At 40.7% G+C, this 21,967-nt stretch overlaps 1 protein-coding gene across 3 annotated transcripts; it reads right to left on the bottom strand.

Annotated features, from left to right (window-relative positions):
• Window positions 1–6,965: 6,965 nt before the first annotated feature.
• On the bottom strand, window positions 6,966–16,893 carry LYSMD3 (LysM domain containing 3). Of its 3 annotated transcripts, XM_042453897.1 has the most exons (4): window positions 16,793–16,893; window positions 12,735–13,019; window positions 9,524–9,648; window positions 6,966–8,044 (listed from the first exon to the last, which is right to left on the bottom strand). In XM_042453897.1, the coding sequence occupies exons 2-4, from the start codon at window positions 13,002–13,004 to the stop codon at window positions 7,996–7,998; spliced, it is 444 nt and encodes a 147-aa protein (XP_042309831.1). In that variant the 5' UTR covers window positions 13,005–13,019; window positions 16,793–16,893; the 3' UTR covers window positions 6,966–7,995. The 3 variants fall into 3 exon arrangements, with proteins under 3 accessions (XP_042309831.1, XP_042309828.1, XP_042309829.1); XM_042453894.1 differs by having other exon boundaries at window positions 6,966–9,648; XM_042453895.1 differs by lacking the exon at window positions 16,793–16,893 and adding an exon at window positions 16,656–16,783 and having other exon boundaries at window positions 6,966–9,648; window positions 12,735–13,017.
• Window positions 16,894–21,967: the final 5,074 nt, after the last annotated feature.

Here is a 21,967-nt window from a genome sequence, read left to right as displayed (position 1 = left end):
TTGCTCCATTTGCTTCTGGTACTCCATCTGCTTCCATTGTTGCCAAAGGGGAAATGCTGCTGGGGAAAGGGCAGAGAGCTATTGGGGAATGAATGTATTCACGTTTTAACATGGACAGAGTTGAGGGTGGGCAGTGGGTGCAGGTTTGAATGCAAAAACAGACTCCAGAGCCCACAGAAAGAGTCCTGGATGTTTCAGGGAGGAATGAAGGACTGTCAAGGAGGGCAAGTTTGGATGGTGTTGGCAGGGTTGGGGGGCTGGCAAGGGTGGCACATTCGCATGTTTCAGGGAGAATAAAATAGAAGGGAAGAGGAAACATGAAGCTGTCATTCACGTGAGGCTAGCATTCACGTGAAACTGGAACCAGGAAGTGGCCCCCTTCTTCACCCTGAAAGTGCAAAGGTTCACGATGTTTTCAGACCCCCACTGAGCATGAGCAAGGGTGCTGATTTGAATTGTTGAATCTGCATGGTATGTACCGGTGTGGTAATACAATGTGCACTCACTCTGCTTTGACCTTGTAATTACCACAATTTCGTTCATGTGTGATAGTTCATCACATGAATTGCCTTGGATTCGAAGTGACTCTGCTACGGCAGTGCTTCGGTTTAGAGTTCCAGTTTCACGTGTGATAAACACCAATGATCCTTTCAACAAGTAGAAAATATGTTCTGGAGGAGACCTGAGTGCCCAGTTCTCTTACCTCAAATTATGAAAGGGTATCATCTCAGAAAATTAGCAGACAATTCATTTTCCTTGTGCTACAACATGAGAGTATGAGAATCCAGTATATAAAAAAAGCTTGGGTATTTAGTCCCAATTCCTGATATGGAAGAATGGATTGGACCCCAGTGGTGCCCTGCATAATATGTTTTGTTTCCTGGCTCTACAGGAGCATTATGTGTCACTTGGCATAACAATGGGCTGACCTCTATAGGGTTACATATATGTTTACGTTTCTTATGGGATTGTTAGGCAGGAAGGAAATATATGTGCATAAATGACAAATCTAGCCTTAATGTAATAAGCTATTAATTGAAGATCTGAAGATCTGTGATAGAAAAAGGGAACATTTATACTTCTGGAGCCTTCCCAGTCAGGCTGAAACATCCCTCCTCATTCTTATTTTCATTGGATTTAATGGGATACCCCCCCCCCCCCCCAACATAATTGCAGCTTGGAAGATTCTCCGGGTAAAAGAAGAGAAATACACTTGTCCTTCCATATTTGCTAGGGTTAGGGGCACAAGATCCCAGTGAATATGGGAAAATCGCAAATAAAACAAAAACACCATGTTTTTACCTGAGAGGACATCTCTAGGAATCTCTAGGTCCTCCAGTGCAATTCTGTGGTCAACGTCCAATAGACATTGACCATAGAACTACACTGGAGGAGCTACAAATGCCTAGTAGAGTATTCTCTAGAAATCTCTAGGCCTTTCAGTGCAACTTTTAGTTAGTTGACCAGAGTTGCACTGGAGGACCTACATATTCCTAGAGAGAACATATCAATCAAATCCGTGAATAATCAAATCCACAAATATCAAATCCACAAATATGGAGGGATGAGTTTACTTTCCATTGGAGCCATGTATTTTAGTGACTATGAAATGATCATGTTCTTAAGCGATCATGAGGTTAGCTCATTTTTACAGGCATTGTTTCTTCTTTTTAATGCATTTCACTTACTTTGTCCTAAAAAGCATTTGCCCTGTGCAAAAGCTTTGAACAAAAATCCTAGTTTAGAACAACAGGTAATAAATTGATTGTTTACTTAACAATTCAGTTTGGTTACTGGACATTATGTAAATCAGATAACCAGAACAAATTTTATTCCTGTTCAATAGAAGCCAGTCCAAAACACAAAGCCTTATAGTATGTCCAGGAAACACTCACCATTGGGCAAGGCTCCAGAGAAATAGTTGTTCTGGAACAAGAGGTTCAGTACATGGAAAAATATGTCTATCCTCTCAAGGCACTGATGAAACTCACATTAGATTAAGTGGCTTAGTGATTCTTGCCTCTGATATCATAAGACAACCTTTAAGGCCTAAGACAACCCAGACTTTAAGTTCTGACGACGACGCTGCACTCCTCCTGCTACTACTTATTACTAATAACAACAACAAACATTTTATCACTGTGGGCCACAACTCTTAGACCATCAAGAACTGCTACTTCCCGAATGGTTTCCTGTGAAATGAGGGAGCATTATGAGTGTGGTGAGAGCAAAATTACAATTTTATAGCAATTGAGAGGCTGGTACTTACTGTGAATGTTCCTTCTTGGATGACCTGGAGGCACAATCCACATACTGTTGGGGTTATTTCCACATGACAGCAGATGAAGTAGGAGTCCAAAACCAATGTTCTTTTCTGTTATTTCCCTCTTACTTCATGTCATTTCATTATAAAGCCTGCTTTAGACAACTGTTTTATGTGTGCACCTATTTTAACCACCTATTTGTTCTTTATTTTTATTTATTTTAGGTTTTTTAAATTTATATTTAATCGTACTTAGCTTGCAGCCAATGTGGGAAGGAATAGATGGGTCATCCAAGAATGAATATTCATGGTAAGAACCAACCTCTCACTCTGGATGGCATGGAGAAGTAGTCTACCTACTACTGGGATGTTCCCAAGCCTCCACTATCCAGGTGGCTATGGCTGCCTTCCAAAGGCTGCCTGTGCAGACATTTGTCTATTTTATAATGATGTATAAATGTGGATGTTCCTTCCATCTTGTTGCATCACAGACATCCTTCTGCCTAAATGTAAGGTGCTTTGAATGAAAGAACGCATCATGCTGACTATACAGGAAAATAATTTTTTCTGGGGAGAGGGGAGAGCAGAGGGGAGTGAATGGAAGTAACACAAAAGAACGTTGGCTTTGGATTACCACTCCGTCTGCTGGTGCATGAGAATGACAGCTTACCATACACTTTCTCCTGACACTTTTAGAACCATTTTCCAAATGTTTGTTTTTTCCATTATTAACATAAATATTTAAACCTTTTTTAAAAGAGTTGCTGCACCAAGAGGATTGTATCTAAGCTTACTTTTTAATATAGTTTTTTCTTTAAAATATTTCTGCCCTTTATCATGCGATTTCATTGTGGCATAACATTAAGACAATATAAACAGTTTAAAACAATTTCAGGTAAAAACAGAGTAATTTAAATAGAACAACCATGAATTACATAAATCACCAGATTAAAACAGCAGAACAGGCTAATATATTTCAAACCCTATACTAATCAAAAATTAGTAAAATTAAGCCTCAAAGGCATTAATAGAGAGCCAGATTTTAACTTGGCACTCAAGACCAATGTTGGTGCCAATTGGTCCTCCAAGAGTGCATTCCATAAGTGGGGTGCCACAGCTGAGTAGACCCTCTCCCATGGCCCTGTGTGATATATTGTTCCCACTAGTGGAACACAGAACAGGGCCCCACCACCATGTCCTAATTCCCAGGTAAGTCTATACAAGGCGAGAGATTCTACGTTTCAAGTTCTCAAGCCATTTAGGGATCGAAATGACATCATCAGCATCTTGAATTCAGGCCAGAGTAAACACTATTAGATCTGAATGCAATTACAACTGCATCTAATCAGACAACCCCACCCAGTCAGGCTCAACATCAGCTTGATTTTTTGTTTGTTATTTGCAGTGGTCATTTGTAATGTTTATATCCCACCTTTTTTTAAAGACATTTGAGGCAGCATACATGTTTTGCACACACCCCTTTATTATCTTCACAACAACCTTGTGAGGTAGGTTTAGCTGAGAAACAGGAGCTGGCCTGTAACTGAGTACTTGCAGTGCAAGAAACAAAGTGGCTCTGAAACTGAAAACCCTTGAAAGCTATAGCAAAAATATGAGAATTCCCAAAAGATCACCCACTGCAGGTTTTCCTATCCATAGAGACACTGTAATACTATTCTGTACTTGATGGGTTTTCCCAGGGGTTCAGGGAGCAATGAGAAAGTATGAGAGTATTACTAAACTCCCCATAATCTTGCATGAAAGAAACTTGGAGACTACACATTAAAAGCCTAGTCCTCAACTGCACACACCCCCCCCCCCCATGATCAGAGCATCTTGTATAAATTGCAAGATTTACATTCCTGCTTAACAAAGCCCACCATGAACACAAATGAGGTGAATGTTGGGGGCTGCATAATAACAGCCTTATGCAAATAGTCATCCTTGCAAAGACCCAGTAAATAATGAGATGGACACTCCAGCTTTTAATAACTCAGCATAATGGGAATGTTGGGACCATCATTATATGTAGGAGAAGCTGCCTTCTAAGTTGTAGTAGTAAATATTAATGAATACTCCTCTTTGACCAGTTTATAGTTAATCACCGAAATATGAGGAGAACTACCAGTAGTTATGATGAGAATCCAAAAAAACTACACAACATATAATCAAACTTTAGGGGGTCTGTTGTTCATTAAAAAAAAACCATGTTGCAATCCACTCCTTTTAGTGGCATTAGAACAAGCAAGTAGGCATATGCACATTTTTGGTGTTACCTCAGCCATATCTTTAAATCACAGCTACTTTGAGAGAATATAGATACAGAACACACACCTGTCAGTAACCATTCACACTATTAATTCATCAGACTAAACAGGATTAAAAATATATATTTTATTTATACTTTTGTTTTTGAACTTTCAATTCCAAAAGAGGTACTCAAGTCAATAGTATTTTATAAATTATGAAATTAATGAAAGACTTCATTATCCAAAAAGCATTTGTGGCAGTGTCCTAATAATAACCAATTAAACTTTGTTTTCATATGTTTCAGCATATAAAATACAATTGAATGATCCATTACATACCATAGTTCAGTATCCTGATCCCCCCCCACAAAAAAGTATATTGACCTTAAGTATTTTCCTACTTGTTTCACTAGAAGTTCTTAAAACAAGACTGAAGTGTCACTGAAAGAAATGAGGCTTACCTAAACATGGTTAAGATTGGACTGTTTCATGTATCAAACTGCCATTAGCACCCACTACAGTGTTTCATTACACAACCTAATATAGCAAATTTAGCTTTCAAACCACATGATGAGAATATGTTTGTGTGCCACAAAACATTTCGGAAAAGAGCAATATAGATAACAACAGAATACACGAAGGGAAGTCACTTTTCATTTTCTTAATGTCACATCAAAATTTATACACACAAAATAGTTCATGAAACACAAGCAAGTACTGATAGTAATAAATCAGTAAAGACCTTTCATTTCATGAATTCATCTTTTCACAAAATGTGACAGGTTTGCTGTTAAATCATGAAAATAAGGCACAGGCCCCTGAGTTATGATGAAGCCCAAGTTTGTATTTTTGGTACATAATACTATCCAGTAATATGGATTATTTTGCTGTTTTATATATGATGCATTTTCAAATAACATAATTCCTGATACTACTGTAAAAACAGAATTATAGCTGTGATAGCCACACCAGTCCTGACAACTCAAGGACATCTATACTGTAGGCACATAAGAAATTTTCTTGTACCTTCATCTGTAAGCTTTATCTGAAAGGCAGCATTCTACACACTGTACCAGCTGTAACACAAAACAGTGTTTAAACTTTTTGAGGTGGTACATATACAGCCTATTCTTCCTACTCTTTTGCATTCCCTTTTTCATGTTCATTTCTTTTCCTGCATGCCAAGTAAAAGGGATTACTGAAAGCCTTCCCCCACGTTTCAGTATGATGGGAATACACAACACCAGGCACTTCTAGATTATGACAACGTCGCTGCAGCAAACCCTCCTTCCATTGTCTTTTCTTTGCCTGCATATATCCTAGATGTAGCTCTGATCATAACTGCACTTGCCTAACTAGAAAGCAACTGAAATATTGGAAAAGCCACTCAATTGAATGTAATGTGTCTATGTGCCTTAGACAGTATTCCAAGCAACTGTGCATCCAATTCAGAACCACTGGCTGATAGTCTGGGAGATTTAGATTAAAGAAGTAACTTTTTTCAAGATCCAAGATTCCTTTTAATTTTCTTGAGCAGTTTAGATTTAACTATTATATCCAACTCCCTATAAAAGGTGCAAACAAGCTAAGACGTAAATGCTTTTTCAGAAGGGGATGCATGCACATCAGCTCTGATACCACTTTCACCCGAAGAGTAGAACACAGTCAAGAGACATCTGAGAAAGAGCAAGGATGGTTGGGGGGGGGATTAAATACACCAGCACACAAACTAGCTATGGTTGTTACTTTTCTTTTGGTCTTTAAAAAAACCTGGAAGTGTAAGATGGAATGAGATTGTAAGCAGGATCACTGTTCTGTGAACAAGACACAGTAAGACGGATTCTCCAAATCCAGGGAAGGTTTGGAAGAAGCCCTAGCTTTATTACATTTAGCTAATTTAAGAGTCACACTAGTTTTCAAAACTCAGTTATAAATAACTATATATTTCCTAAGGTTTTTGCATGAAAATACGTACTTTCTTGTTTCTTTCCCATTCTCACTTTTTATAGTATTTAGCTGAATAGTTCTGAAAATCCCTTAGCTTATATAATTTTTTGTGATATTTTGGTCTGACTTCATTAAAGTATTGCCTAGCTGTAGATTTTGGATTTTCTTTACTCATGAATCATCTTAACCCCCCCCCCAAATACATAACATAGATTTTTTTTCTGCTTCAATCATTTCACACATCTGCTGAACATTTTACTTTAGCATGATGTATACTACAGCATTGCTGTAGTCCAGAAAGGTGCAAAAGCCTAGCCCTGCTGCCACCAAAAAGTTGTACAAGATGAGCGTATGCTTCTGTACAGGAAAAGCGGGATGAGCTGTATTTGCAGAAAGTTACTGAAATCTGCAAAGAGCTTCAACTACTTTGTATGCTAACATGAGAAGGAACCATCTTAACTTCATTCTTTAGTAAGCACTTGCACAAGTATGACATAAAATGCTAAATCAAAGTAATTTAAGAGACAACTGCTTCAGCTATCCATGTATATTATGTGAAAATTTGTCATACAAGAAATTTATTATCTGAGTGCACCAACTTTGTCTAAACTGTGAGTTTTTAAATTTAATATCAGATTTTACATGATTTTTAAAACTGAGAAGATGCAGAGATACTTTTATATTGCCCATGAGTTTTCAAAGTAAGAGCGCATAGCACTTTTCTGAATAGCTTGACTTTCAGCATCTAAAAATGAACAGATTTACTATTCATTTCACTGTTCTTAAAATAAATTAATTGTAGCATAACCATTAAAAAGAATTCAACTTCTCTACAGTTCTATAATATTTCAAGTCAGGTTTCAGCTGAGATTTTATGGGCACAGATAGGTTTTGAACACTGCTGTTTCAGAGGTCCAACAATATAATCAGTTTCATGGATATAGTATCTTTTTAAAGGTAGAACAGTTTTTATGGACAAGAATATGCTTTTTAAAAAAAATACTGGAATAAGGGATTAGCTATACGACTAACTGTATGTTAGACATAATGTATATGTACTGGAGTTCTAATGCCTTACTGTTTTTGAAAAAAAGGAGCAAATTAGAAAGAGACGCTGTCACTCCTCTGTTCCAAAATGCATGGGCATGCACACACTTACACTTTCATGTAAATACACAAAGATGTAACCTTCATGGCAACAATAGAAAGTAGAGAGAGAACAGTTTTAGAATACAAAAGATACTAATGAGACATGGTTTGAACATCCATTTCCCCTTTCTTCTGCTTTCCTACTCAAAGCTATTCTTCTATTAAAGTTGTTTAAGAAAAAATAGGGTTTCAATACTGTTGCACACACTTACATGCCATGTGCAGTTAGTCCCATGAGTCACTGGTCCCACTCCTTCCTCCAGCCAAAAGCAGTTTAGGCAGCATGCTCTCAGTGCTAATTAGCTTGTCATATACTCTTCTCTGATGCAGAAAACACCAAGGGCCAAAGGAGACTACTATTCAGATGGACCCCTGGATCAGGAGCAGTTAGGCCGCTTTTCTTTGGCACTGTTGCACACCATCGCCGCTTATTTTCCTAACAAACCAGGGAAGAAGAAGCAACAAGAAATGCGAGATTTTCTCAACGCGTTTGCTAGATTTTATCCATGCAGAGTTTGCGGTACTGATATGAAGGGAAGATTGAAACACAATCCTCCTGATGTGTCTAGCAGGCAAAAATTTACAAAATAGATGTGTAAACTACATAATGGGGTAAACCAAAAGCTCAATAAACCCGTATTTGATTGTGAGAAAGTAGATGAACGATGGTGTGCCGTCTGAAAATGAGAACTGTAAAAACGTCTGAACTGCCAGTTCATTTATATCTTTACCAGCAAAAGAAGAAAATATTTTGAATTAAATACTTTTTGTTAACTCTAAATTTCATCATATTTGTTTTGATTTTTACCCTCCTGTCAACTTTATTCAACTCTCCTTGATTCTTTGATGGAAGGTTGATAAATCCCACAACAATGTTTTAACCATTTGCAGGTTAAAAAGCCTTGTATCTCTTTTATGTGGTTTTTGCTTCTTTGTGGTTTATATGCTTTTAATGCTCTTCTTTTAAAAAATTATTTCTAATCCCTGTATTATTCTAATGATGAAAAAGAATGAGTTGTCCTTTTAAAATACAAAAAGCTTACATACCAACATCTCAACTGAAGATTTGTTTTTCAGCAAACACGATCAAGGCTTTATAAAACTCACAATAAGTTATTTCCATTTAAATTGGTTTCATTCCCATTACCTTAAATGAGAGTGTTGCACCTTAAATAGGAGTACTTTAGCAGATTCAGGCAATGTGTAATTAATATCAACATACTGAATATCATACTGAATATCAACATACAGTATGTTGATTAATATCAACATACTTGAATCTTGTACCAAAAAGCAACTTCTTCCATACACACAGTAAGATAGCAGAAGTGTTCTCACACTAAATACCATCACAAAAGACAGCTACTTTTAAACTGCACATAGGACCTGTTGTTCTTTTCCTCTTCGCAGAATATGTTGCATGGATCCTCATATCTTTCACTTGTAAAAGGAAAACCTCAAATTTCATGAAATGTGCTGATTTACTTCATTTCCTAATGGTTTTGATTGAGATGGAGATGTAACTGAAGAATATTCCACTGTAGAATGGTGACTGACATCCACTTTAACTAAAACCTCATAGTATAAAAGATAAAATACAGGTGTTATTATGCCTACCACTACCATTATTACTACAGCCGTCCACCATCCTATTCCCCAGTCTGCTCCATAATAAGGGTCTTTTTGCTTGCTGGTTTTACCATCTGATTCAAAGTTTGATTGCTGGTTAGATAAGGCAGAAACAACTTCATTAAGATTCTCTCTCTTTGTTGCATTACATTTCACTATTTGTTCTATATCACGGTCTACTTCTTTCAAGAAATTGCCAACCGTCTCAGTGGAGAATGATTCAGCAGATAGCGATGATTCTGGAAATTCTGCAGAGTATGAAGTAGAAGCCACTCTTGAAACTTGCCTGCTTTTAGGAAAGCAGTGTGTCTCAGTCAACACACTGAACTTCTTCACTGGAATTTTAATAGCTCTCAGTGCAAAGAAGTCCTGATCTGTAATAAGATTGTTCACCCTTTTGATATCTGCTACCTGAAACATAAAGTATGATTAAATAAATTAGTTTTACTTTTTACTTTAAAAAAGTTACCAATATTTATTCCAATTTACAACTTCTGGAGATATAAATTTAAATATCTCCACTGACAAAAAGCCTGGCTATATGCTACTGCTGCTCAACTGGCCAAATATTTTAGGAATTATAGGAAGGAAATTTGGGGGATTCTAGCACAAAAGTCCCAATGACGGATATAAAGGAGGCTGGGAATATTACCTCATCCTTGACTCCACATTAATTTAGAAAAGGGAAACAGTGCTTATGGATCAAAGTAGTAAGGAATAACTCCTTGTTTAAGGAAAGAAATTGTGTTATAGGCTGCATCTGACCTGCAGAAATAATCCATTCTGACACCATGTTAAATGCCATGGCTCAATGCTATGGAATTCTGGCAACTGTAGTTTAGTGAGACATTTCACCTTCTCTGCAGACAGCTCAGATGCCACAACAAATGAGGATTCACAGAATTCTATAGCATTGAGCCATGGCAGTTAAAGTGATGTTAAACTGGATTATTTCTGCAGCACGGATGCAGCCATAGTCTTGCTGCTGACAAGGTTCTATTATGGTTCTCTTTCTTACTGTATTTATTAGAAAAGGAGGAGCTTAAAACTATAAACCCTGGTCATTTGCCACATGAGCACCAGATATAGTCAGAGCCTTAAGTGCTAAAATGCAAGTACATTCGACATGCATCCAGTGACATTTAAATGCACTACTGCAAAAGTAGGATCATGTGGCCTTCCAGATATTGTTGAACTACAATTCACAGCACCTCAGCTTCCATTATGAATACAAAGAAAATATAGTTTTGGTGAGTTTTTCAGGCTATGAGGCCGTGTTCTAGAAGAGTTTGTTCCTGACATTTCGCCAGCAACTGTGGCTGCATCTTCAGAGAATGCTGGAATGGAAGAAAGTGGGATATATATACTGTTGGTTGAGAGGAGGTGATTTGCATGTTAATCTATGTATTGTTCTGTTGTTGAATGGCAAGGTCTACAGGATGTCCATTTACTTAATGATCCATTGTCAGTATATATACCCCACTCTCTTTCATCCCAGCATTTTCTGAAGATGCCAGCCACAGCTGCTGGTGAAACATCAGGAATAAACTCTTCTAGAACATGGCCTCATAGCCCGAAAAACCCACAAAAACCTATGCATGCCAGCTGTGAAAGCCTTCAACTTCACAAAGGAAGTAGTTGCAAGCTGAAGTCTAACAACTTCTGAAGGAAGACATGATTCCCACTTCTGCACTACTGGTATGCTAGCACCATGGATGTACACAAATGGTCAGTGTACAAAGTGCATGCAAATATGACCTGTAACTAGTAAGCAAATAAGCAATTCATCCATGGGCTGTAATGCAGCTGGCTTGGTCCTGGATAACATCATTTTTTAAAACTTAAGTTAACTGTCTTGGTGTTTTAAGAACTGTAAACCAGTACTTCTATTATTCTCTATTTCTACAATGGTTTGTAACTAGTTCCTAGAATCCTTTACCACTCACAGGAAGATTCTGACTGACAACTTGCAAGGCATATTTACCAATACTAATGTGGACTGGATTCTTAAGAAGTCTATTAGTTGTATCTGACAACCCTCTCTTTGAATAATATACATTTTACCTCCTCCATGCCATATTACACACTTTAAGATTTCCCTCTTTAAAGCAAAAGATTTCCACATAAGGAAGTATCGTTGAAACATAGGCCCAACAGCTTTTAGATACAATGGGGTTCTCAAGATAGCTTAATATACCAGCACTAGACATACTATAGGACCACATCTTTACATGACAAATGACCGTACTCTCATCCAGAAATGTTTCTTCCAGAAAACGTTTGTCTACCTTCCACTTTCTAAGGAAGAGAAAGAAACTTCCAAGGGTGTAGCCATGTCATTTTGATTTAGTGATATGTACATTTTTGCACTTTCATTCATGTAAATAAGATGCTTGGGCTGTGTGTGTTCATGTACAAAACAGGAATAATGACCTCTGCTTGAAAAACATGTTTGGAGCAAGGTAACAGCAGACTGTACTCTCTCTCTTTTCCTAATCACCCAGAAAACAGGCTTCACTAAGGTAAGATTGATTTTTGGTTATCAAGCAATTTAAGTGTAAGGAGCATTAAGGCTGCTCTTAGAGATAGATGAGTTAGACTCTGAGATTATGTTTTGATTTCTATTTGTAGTAAAGTAGGACAAAATACATCAACCAACCAGTCACCAGTGTCTTAACCTCTATGCCCTTAAGTTGTTCAGATTGTTTAGTGTGTCTACTACAAAAATGAATGGGTGAACACAGGGAGCCAGAGGGTCAAAGGTGCAACTTCATGTCCCCTCCCAGAAGCCACTCATTGGCCTTGGAGGTGTACATAGGAGGTGTTCAGTTATATTTTTGTACCTGGAAATAAAGACACCATATTTGCTCTTACTGAAGGGAGGGGATGGTATTTTTTTCTACCCATTTGTAAGGACAACTGGTTGGTTCAAAAGCACATCCCATAGCAGACAGCACCCTAGAAGAGGTGTAACAAGCAGCTGGCTATGAACTCAGGGTAGGGGAAGCAGCTATTTCCCACCCCCATTCCCCAGAGTGGTCCTACTGGATCTCAGGCAAAGTCTGTAAGAATTTGGTTCTCGTGGTTCCTAGGGATGAGTCAATTTATCCACGTATGGTTCCCCACACAAAGATGTACTTGCACTAAATCACTATTTCACCACACAAAAGAAAAGTAACTTTTAATTTCCAATTGCCATTAAGTTTTGGCCTTTCTGTACCAATCAGTTTTATAAAATATGGCTCATTGAAAACAGAGAAACAAACAGACATCAAAACATGGGTAAGATATTTGAAGCTGTTTTACTGCACACTCCCAATCTGGCATAGGTTTATGAAATCAATATGTATAATACTTCCTGGCTTCTGTGAAGCAACCCTACAAGTTGTTTCTAACAGCACAAAACATTTAGTCATATATATATATAAATTTTAACATTTTCTATATTTACATGTTCCTCCAAATTAACTTCACTGGACAGAACTGTGCGGACTTACGGAACAGCAGTATTGAAGAGCTATGGCATTTAATGTGTCTCCTTCTTGTATATCCTTTGTTATAAATATAATATCATCCAATCTCTCTCTGGATGTACTTCTTCGGACTTTCTCCCTTCCCCGGGGTCGCAGTTCATACACCTCCACTTCATCTTCCAAAACATCACTGTCGGAGCTGATTCCATTCCCAAATGAATAAGAATGGCTCTCCACTGAAGGCTGTGCTGCAGCTGGCAGCTGGAAATTTAAATTCTGGCTTTTCCCTGTCATCCTGTCAGAAGAACTCTAATGACAGAATGGAGAAGAAAAGCAGGGTAAACAGTCATAAGGGCACCATTTGAAGTTTAGAACTGATTTCTATACAATATACATGACTAGTACGTTGACAATTTAAATACCCACTTTACATATACTCTGTCAACAACTAGATGTAAAAGCTAGATTTTAACATGCAAAACAAAATAAATGGCAACAGTCATTTTAGAGAAGCAGCACTTTTCTCGACTGGTTTAGATCTTACTTGTCTGGCAGAACTTTTGCAGTAGTTGCAGGGGGTCAGACTTCTTCTCCTGTTCCCTTATCTGTTGGAGTTCCCCAGGGCTCTGTTCTGGGTCCCCTTCTGTTTTCTCTCTACACACTGTCCTTAGGAAAACTCATCAGCTCTTTTGGTTTTTCCTACCATCTGTATGCCGATGACACCCAGTTGTATCTTTCCACCCCTGACCTTTCTCCAAGGCTTGAACAGCAAGTCTCGTCTTCTCTCACAGCTGTCTCGCAGTGGATGCGCCATCGGTGTTTGAAGCTCAACATGTCCAAGAAGGAGCTTCTTGTCTTTCCCCCTAAGCCCACCCTTCAACACTCCTTTTCTGTCTCTGTGGAGAACATTTCTATTCAACCAATCCAGCAAGCCTGCAGTCTTGATTTTATCTTTGACTCTTCTCTGTCGTGTGTCCCTCAGATCCAGACCACAGCCAAGGCTTGTAGATTCTTCTTGTACAATATTGCCAAAATCCGACCATATCTCTCCGCCTCTACTGCCAAGATCCTGGTCCATGCCCTAGTGATCTCACAACTGGATTACTGTAACGTCCTCCTGGCTGGGCTTCCTCTTTCTCACCTCCGTCCTTTAATCTCTGTCCAGCATTCAGCTGCACGCATTATCACTTCCACCCACCGCTCTGACCACATCTCTCCTGTCTTGGCATCCCTTCACTGGCTCCCCCTCCCTTTCCACATTCAGTGTAAGCTCCTGCTGTCGACATTTAAAGCCCTCCATGGACTGGCCCCTCCTTACTTATCAGACCTTCTTTCTCCTCACCTTCCCACTCAGGCCCTCCGTTCTGGTAGTCAGGGTCTCCTGTCCCAGCCCAGGATTTCCTCTGCCCCATCCCGGATTCGCCCCTTTTTGCTTGCTGCCCCTCACTCCTGGAACCTTCTTCCCCCACAAGCAAGAGCCATCACTTCTTTAACTAGCTTCAAAACGGAGTTGAAAACCATCCTGTTCAGAAAAGCCTTCCCAGGCATTGCATACTTGTCGCTTACTATTTGATGTTCTTGTGGTGCCTGTTTATTGAACCATTTCCTGTATTGCTATGTACTGTATATGTATTATCCTACTTGAGAGTATGTATTTTCCCTGGAAAATGATTAACCATCCATTATGAAGCCAAGCCCTCCCTCCAGTCCATCTGCCTTGGTCCAGGCCTCGGAGGTAGAGAGGAACTGCTGGACCTCTTACCCTTTCCCTCCACCACTCCCTTCTCCTTCTGTGTCATGTCTTTTTAGATTGTAAGCCCAAGGGCAGGGAACCATCTAACTAAAAAGATTGTATGTACAGCGCTGTGTAAATTTACAGCGCTTCATAAATAAAGGTTAATAATAATAATAATAAAGAGCCTGGAAACTTTATTGTTTTGGATCACCACTTTCAGAAACCTCCAGACAGCTGGGAGACTGGGGAATGTAGGATTCTCAAAAGGAACCTTCCCAGCTTCTACATTATATTTTGAAAAATGACGTGAAACCACTAGGGATGATGTGGCTAGAAGTAAACTACGAAGCCTATTTGACAACCTGAGTTATATGCAAAATGTCTGGATTGTTTGGGAAGCCTGGAAGTTGGGGAATTCAGCACAAATCCCAACAGATTTCTCATTAAAGGATTAATGAGGCCTCAAAATGTACTCCCTACCAGCTCCTACTAACATAAACTAACATAAACTAGACTAATATTCAGAGATACACCCCTCCACACACACAATTGGTAATAAGCAATTGGCTTAAACTCTTCTATGTAATCTCAGAAAGACTGAGTACAACTTGGACCAGTGACATCTGAGTTCAAGTCCACCATTGCCACATGTCTTTGAGTCTCATGAGCACAGTGAAAGTGAAGTGAATAGCTAAAAAGACAATCATCTTGGTATCTGTCAAGGCTCTTTTACCTTCAAGAAGAAATTTATCAGTGAACCATTTTCTTATCATTGCAGAGTGTTTGTATGTGCACATGTGCACTGCTGCTAAATATATGGAAGCCACATGTCGAAAGTGTGGAAGGTGAGCCTGAAAGAGAACTAGGAGATGTCGAATCCCCCTTCCCAGCAGGTGATAGCTGCTGCTATGCAGGGAAACAGGAGGAGAGGGGCGACAGAATAAGCTGAGCCTGCTGACAGATGAATCTGTCCACAGCATCTTTCCTACCTCCTTTCACTCTTTCTCCTACCCTCCATCTTTCCTTGCATTACTGCATTTCATAATGACTTGTCTAATAACTTTTTTTAGCGCGACCTTCTCATGATGTGGCCAAAGTGCAACAGCCTTCTTTTGGTCATTTTGGGGGTCATTCAGATGTCATTTTTTTTAGTGCCACTATGCAAATAATCCCACTCCTGCATGCCACTTTTATTGTTCATGCTGTTTTCTTAATTGGAACCGTATCTATGCACACCTCTGCTAGTTTGGTTGCTCATCCTGTCTATTCTCACTGGTTATTCAGATAGTGAAGAATCTGAATCATAGGGGATTATCACACCTAGTTTACTGTGGTTAAAACGCTGGTAAAAGGCTCCTGAAGCAGGAAGGTGTGATAGCCGGTCGCGCTTCTGAAGCGTCCCCTCTCCTCTCCTGTCTTCAAAGCGTTTGTGGAGCAGCCATTCCTTCAAAATGGGAACTTCCGTTATTGAAGAAATGGTTGCTCTGCGAATGCTTTGAGGAAGGAAAAGGCATCTCAATGACGAATCAGAGGAGCGACTGGCTATCACACCTTTGCACTCCTGGAGCGTTTTGCAGGCGTTTCATCCATGGTAAGCTTCCTGTGTGATAATCCTAACACAATCATAGAGCTTTATTGCACTAGTGAGATCCCACGGGAAAATGGGATTTAAGAGAGAGTTAAATTAAATTCGAATGTAAACAGAACCCTTGAATTCTGGAAGTTTATCACACTGAATTGCTGCTAAAGTGAAATGATGCGAAGTGAGACTGAAGTTAAAGTGGAGAAAAACGGCCCCTTTTTGCTTTCGGAATTTCCTGAAAGTGAGAAGCTGCTGCTTTTCTCGGGTTTAACTTTGGTTTATTTCACATTAAGAGCAACGTCGTGTGATAAACTCTGGGCATTTCCAGCTTTTCTCTAGTGTAACTCTGCTTCCAATCCCGTTTTCCCGCAGGGTCTCGCTGGTGTGATCAACTCCAGAGTCGGAAGAGGCCCAAAGGCCACCCATCCAGGCCAGCCTCCCAGCGCTGCAGGAAACCACGATCAAAGCATCCCTGACATCCAGCCTGTCTTTTAGAGAAAACCCCCCCCTCCCTCAAGGGGCCTCCTCGGTGGCTCCTACAGGACTCAACCGCCTGCCTCCCCGACCGAGGAGGAGCCCTAAACTCGGCTCTAAACCTGGGTTTGGTGGAAGGAGGCAAAGGAAACACATCTCGCGTATGTAACGTGTGAATGGGGCTCTGCTGCTCTTGCTGCTGCTTCCCGCATCCAAGCCAAGCCGCTTAGCAAGGACGGAGCGGGGCTTCAGCGGCGTTCCTGGCTTCCCCAAGGGCCCAATAGCCGGTACCTGTCTCCCGCCGTCATGTCAGAGGCCATCCTCCTCCTCCTTCGCCCACTACTTCCGCACTGACAGAGCCAGGCCCCGCCTGGCGCGACTGATGAGACAGGCGCCACGTCTGCAAATTGGCCCCGCCCCCTCGGTCCCTGAAAGGGCCAACCGGAGGCCGGCATGCTTTGCGCAAGCGCACAAAGCTCGGCCCATGCGCGATAGAGAGGGGGAGTCGCTTCGCAGAAAAGTGGGACTTTAATGTTGCGCATGCGCAATGTCCCCCACCCTTTTAAAAAAAACCGTTGAGTCCGCTTTCGAACGTTGAAGGCTGAAGTAACTGCTCCGAGTGAGAGTGGCTCAGCTCCACAGTTGCTAAACCAGTGGTCCCCAAACGGTGCTCTTTAAGGGGATTTTTTGGACTCCAGCTCCCAGAATCCCAGGCTATTGGCCAACATGGCTGAGGCTTCTGGGAGGTGAAGTCCAAAACCTCTTAAGAAAGGGCACAGTTTGGGGAGCCACTGGTTTAGAAACTGAGGAAGGAACGGGTAAAAGCCCCTCTGAGAAAACCCTGTGAAGTTTGTGGGGGTCGTGATACGTAGCTGTAGGCTACTAGTTTGCCGCACGACGCTCTTTAAAGTGTTCCCATCCCACCCCTAACCCCTCCTGGTGCATTCTGGGATTCGCAGTTTCGGGAAGGAAGGGGGCATTTAGAATGTTCGGCTAGAGGGCTCTTAGGCCTCACTGAACTACAAATCCCAGAATGCAACAGGAGGCAGCCAGAACAGATGAACTGGGAGAGCAACGCTTTAAACTGTAAAAACAGTTTCAAAATAGAACCAATTACGGGAGAACTAGGTGTGGAGTCTCTTTCTCTGGACGTCTTCAAAAAGATTCCGGACAGCTACCTGCTGTATATATACTATATATATATATATATATATATATATATATATATATATATACACACATACATACATACATACTATACTGTTCTCTCTCTCTCTCTATATATATATATATATATACACATACACACACACACCATTCATGGATTTGATTAATATGTCCTCTCTAGGAATATCTAGGCCCTCCTTCAGTATTTGTGGTTTTTCCATATTCATGGGGGTCTTGTGCCCCTAACCCTAGCAAATATGGAAGGACAACCAAAGAACAGCCAATCTGCTGTTTATATTGCCAGTGTGGAGTGTGAAAACCTACCCCAAAAGGCTACTAGTGAAGTAGAGCCTACGCTACTAGTGGAATACTTTTCAAAAGAAATTTAGCAATACAGTTCTGCACACAGTTTTCCTGGGCTGCATCTCCACTGTAGAATTAGCACAGTTTGACGTCTCTTTAATTGCCATGGCTGCATGCCATTGAAGCCTGGGATTTGTAGTTAGTTTTGTGAGCTATTTAGTTTCCTCTGTCAGAGAGCTCTGGTGCCACAACAAACTATAAATCCTAGGATCCCATAGTATGGAGCATTTATTCTGCATGAATTCTGCAGTGTGGCAGCAGCCAATATTCAAAATGTAGAGCAAGCGTGTCGTGCTTCCGTTCCCATCAGGTCACCTAACCAGCTTAGCCAGTGATGTGGGGTGATGGGAGCTGCAGTCAAGCAGTATCCTGAATCAGTGTGTTGTGAGCCTTCAAGTCATTTATTCTGACTTAATGGCAACTCTAAAGCTCATGAGGTTTTCTTCGTAAGATTTGTTCAGAGGAGGATTGCCATTGCCATCCTCTGAGGCTGAGAGAGTGAGACTTCCCAAGGACATCCAATGGGTTCTATATCTGAGTGGGGATTTGAACCCTGGTCGCCAGAGTCATATTCCAACACTCATATCACTATGCCATGCTGGCTTAATACCCCGAAAACTCCGTTATTTGTTTCCCATCCCTGCTACAGTAATAGATTTGTTGAGAAATTTGGAACATGGTGTAATTATCACCACAAGGAGGCAACACAATGTTCCAAATCAGGCTAGGAAACCTCAATGCCAGTTTGCTCAGTATTCCATCCATTCTTCTGCTCAGTGCATGCAGTGTCCAGGGATGCCACCCTTTCTCTGGCTGCATCCGCACTGCAGAAATAATCTGGAGCTCTGGTGCCACAACAAATTACACTTCCCGGAATGCCATAACATTGAGCCATGGCAGTTAAAGTGGTGTCAAACCGGATTATATACGCAGTGCGGATGCAGCCTCTAACACTGATTGGTTGCATCATGTTACATATGGCTAATTTGAGGTTGCTGCTGCAGAATTTCTCATTTCTGCAGATTTCATCCAAAAGGAAAAACCAAATGTTTTAATAAATTAATTGAAGTCATTCATGAATTAAAAATTTTATGGACTGCCAAACTGTCATTGCCTTCACTGTAGCTTTCAAATACTGCCACCATGCCACTGCAGATGTTGCATTACAGAAAAGAAGTCTGTGCCTTAAAGAATTTGCCATCTCATATCTTAGATAGGCAAGAGAAGGAAGGGAGCAAAATGGAAGTGAATAAGGAAAGATTTATTTCATTTCATTGTATTTCTTCTGCTCTGTTCACAAAGGCTAGGATCCAGTATGGCATGATTTGAGTATTGCACTATGACTGGGGACCAGGATTCAAATCTCCACTCAGCCATGGAAACCCACTGGGTATCTTTGGGCAAGTCATACACTCTCAGCCTCATGGGGCATTGCATTGCAGTGGCTCTGGTCCTATCTCTCAGGCAGGTTCCAGATGGTGATGCTGGGAGACAGTTTCTCTTCGAAAAGAGAGTTAAGATCTGGCATCCCTCAGGGTGCCATCCTATCTCCCATGCTTTTTAACATTTACATGAAGCCACTGGGTGAGATCATCTGGAGACATGAGGCAGAGTGTTATCAGTATGCTGATGACACCCAGATATGTTTCTCTATGTCTCGGATTGGTGCAGTGACTAAGGATGACGTCTCTCCTCTGAATGACTGTCTTAAGGTGTTAATGGACTGGATGAGGGCAAACAGACTCAAGCTGAATCCAGGTAAGACGGAGGTGTACTTGATATAGGAACCTCTAACCCGGGAATGGAGATATGTCCACCAGTTCGGGATGGGGTCACACTTCCCCTGAAGGACTGTGTTCACAGCTTGGGGGTGCTCCTGGACTCATCACTTCCATTGTTCAGATGTGACAGTGGTTGCTATAGTCTAAGTTGGCTACAATTGAAGGCCAGAAACAAGTCAACGGAACAAGACAAAATGTAAACAAGATATGTTTTCTGTTTGTACAGGAATTGGTTCCTATGTTGCATAGCAACTTGTAAGAAAGAGGCTGGACTAAGTAGTTACATCGTGGGGATGTTGTACATATAACAAACACTGTTCTAGTGGATTCTGGGAGTATGGAGTCTGAGAGAGTAAGTTGTTTTGTACAGTAGTAGTAGTTAGCTCGTGTATTTAGAAACAAGAAATAAAAGCCCTCTAAAGAGTGAATCTGCTCGACTGTGATTCTTTATTTAAACAGCTGTTTCACTAGGCATTGTTCCAGCAGGCTGCAAAGCCTGTTTTGGAGTTTTGCTTTGATCCTGAGTTGCAGAGGAGCCTGCATCTGCATTCAGTTGGCACCAGACCGGGACCACAGGCAAGATACATCACCCAAAACATCAACAAGATAGACGCGATGGTCAGGAGCGCTTGTTATCAGCTTTGGCTGATATGCCAGCTGCGACCCTTCTTGGAGCTGGGTGACCTAGAAACAGTAGTACACACGCTGGTAACCTCTCGACTCGACTTCTGCAATGCGCTCTACATGGGGCTACCCTTGTGCCATGTTTGGAAACTTCAATTGGTGCAAAACATGGCAGCCAGGTTGGTCACAGGTACATCTAGAATCGACCACATAACACCTGTTCTGAAATCTCTTCATTGGCTGCCAATTAGTTTCTGGGCAAGGTACAATCGAATAACAGAGTTGGAAGAGACCGCACGGGCCATCCAGTCCAACCCCCTGCCATGCAGGAAATCCAAATCAAAGCATCCCCAACAGATGGCCATCCAGCCTCTGCTTAAACACCTCCAAGAAAAGAGAGGAGTGTGTTCCACTGTCGAACAGCCCTTACTGTCAGGAAGTTCCTCCTAATGTTGAGGTGGAATCTCTTTTCCTGTAGCTTGCATCCACTGCTCTGGGTCCTAGTCTCTGGAGCAGCAGAAAGAGAAAGGAAGGAAGGAAGAGGGAAGGAATGAATGAAAGAAAGAAAGGGAAGGAAGGAAGGAAGGAAGGAAAGGAAGGAAGGAAGGATGGATGGAAGGAAGGAAGGAAGGAAGGAAAGAAAGAAAGAAAGAAAGGGGAGAAAGGAAAGAGAAAGAAAGAAAAAAGAAAGAAAGAAAGAAAGAATCCATTGGCAATAATCTTTGAGAACTCCTGGAGAACAGGAGAAGTGCCAGCAGACTGGAGGAGGGCAAACGTTGTCCCCATCTTCAAAAAGGGAAAAAAGAGGTTCCCAACAATTATCGCCCAGTTAGTCTGACATCTATACCAGGAAAGATTCTGGAGCAGATCATTAAACAGAGAGTCTGTGAACATTTAGAAGGAAATTCCATAATCACAAAGAGTCAACACAGGTTCCAGAGAAAGAAGTCATGCCAGACAAATCTAATCTCTTTTATTTATTTATAAAAATACCAGTTTGGTAGATGAAGGGAATGCTGTGGATATAATATATCTTGATTTCAGTAAGGCCTTTGACAAGGTTCCCCATGACATTCTTGCAAACAAGCTTGTAAAATGTGGGCTAGAAAGAAACTCTGGAAGTATTAAACAATATAAAGTCGAAGGTTTTCATGGCCAGCATCCATAGTTTTTTGTGGGTTTTTTTGGGCTATGTGGCCATGTTCTAGAAGCATTTCTTCCTGACGTTTCACCAGCATCTGTGGCTGGCATCTTCAGAGAATGCTTTGCCTGGAAAAATTGAGTGTATATGTACTGTGTGAGCCTGGGAATGCAGGAGTGATTTGCATGTGTATTGTTCTGTACCAGCCATCAACAGTATATATACACCCAATTTTTCCAGGCAAAGCATTCTCTGAAGATGCCAGCTATAGATGCTGGCAAAACGTCAGGAAGAAACTTTTCTGGAACATGGCCACATAACCCGAAAAACCCACAAAAAACTATTAAACAATAAAATAAGAGTAGACTAACTCATTTGGGGAATCAAAAT

Source organism: Sceloporus undulatus, chromosome 2 (assembly GCF_019175285.1).
Source record: "Sceloporus undulatus isolate JIND9_A2432 ecotype Alabama chromosome 2, SceUnd_v1.1, whole genome shotgun sequence".
In the NCBI taxonomy this organism is placed as follows: Eukaryota; Metazoa; Chordata; class Lepidosauria; order Squamata; family Phrynosomatidae; genus Sceloporus; species Sceloporus undulatus.
The sequence above is the reverse complement of the archived record's forward strand: the minus strand, read 5'-3'. Positions and strand labels throughout refer to the sequence as shown.

Excerpts from the sequence above, each read along its gene's own strand:
- LYSMD3 (XM_042453894.1), bottom strand. The coding sequence starts at position 13,004 with ATGACAGGGAAAAGCCAGAATTTAAATTTCCAGCTGCCAGCTGCAGCA. Across the intron at positions 9,649-12,734 it reads CTCTTCAATACTGCTGTTCC|GTAGCAGATATCAAAAGGGT; the intron begins GTAAGTCCGCAC and ends TTTATGTTTCAG.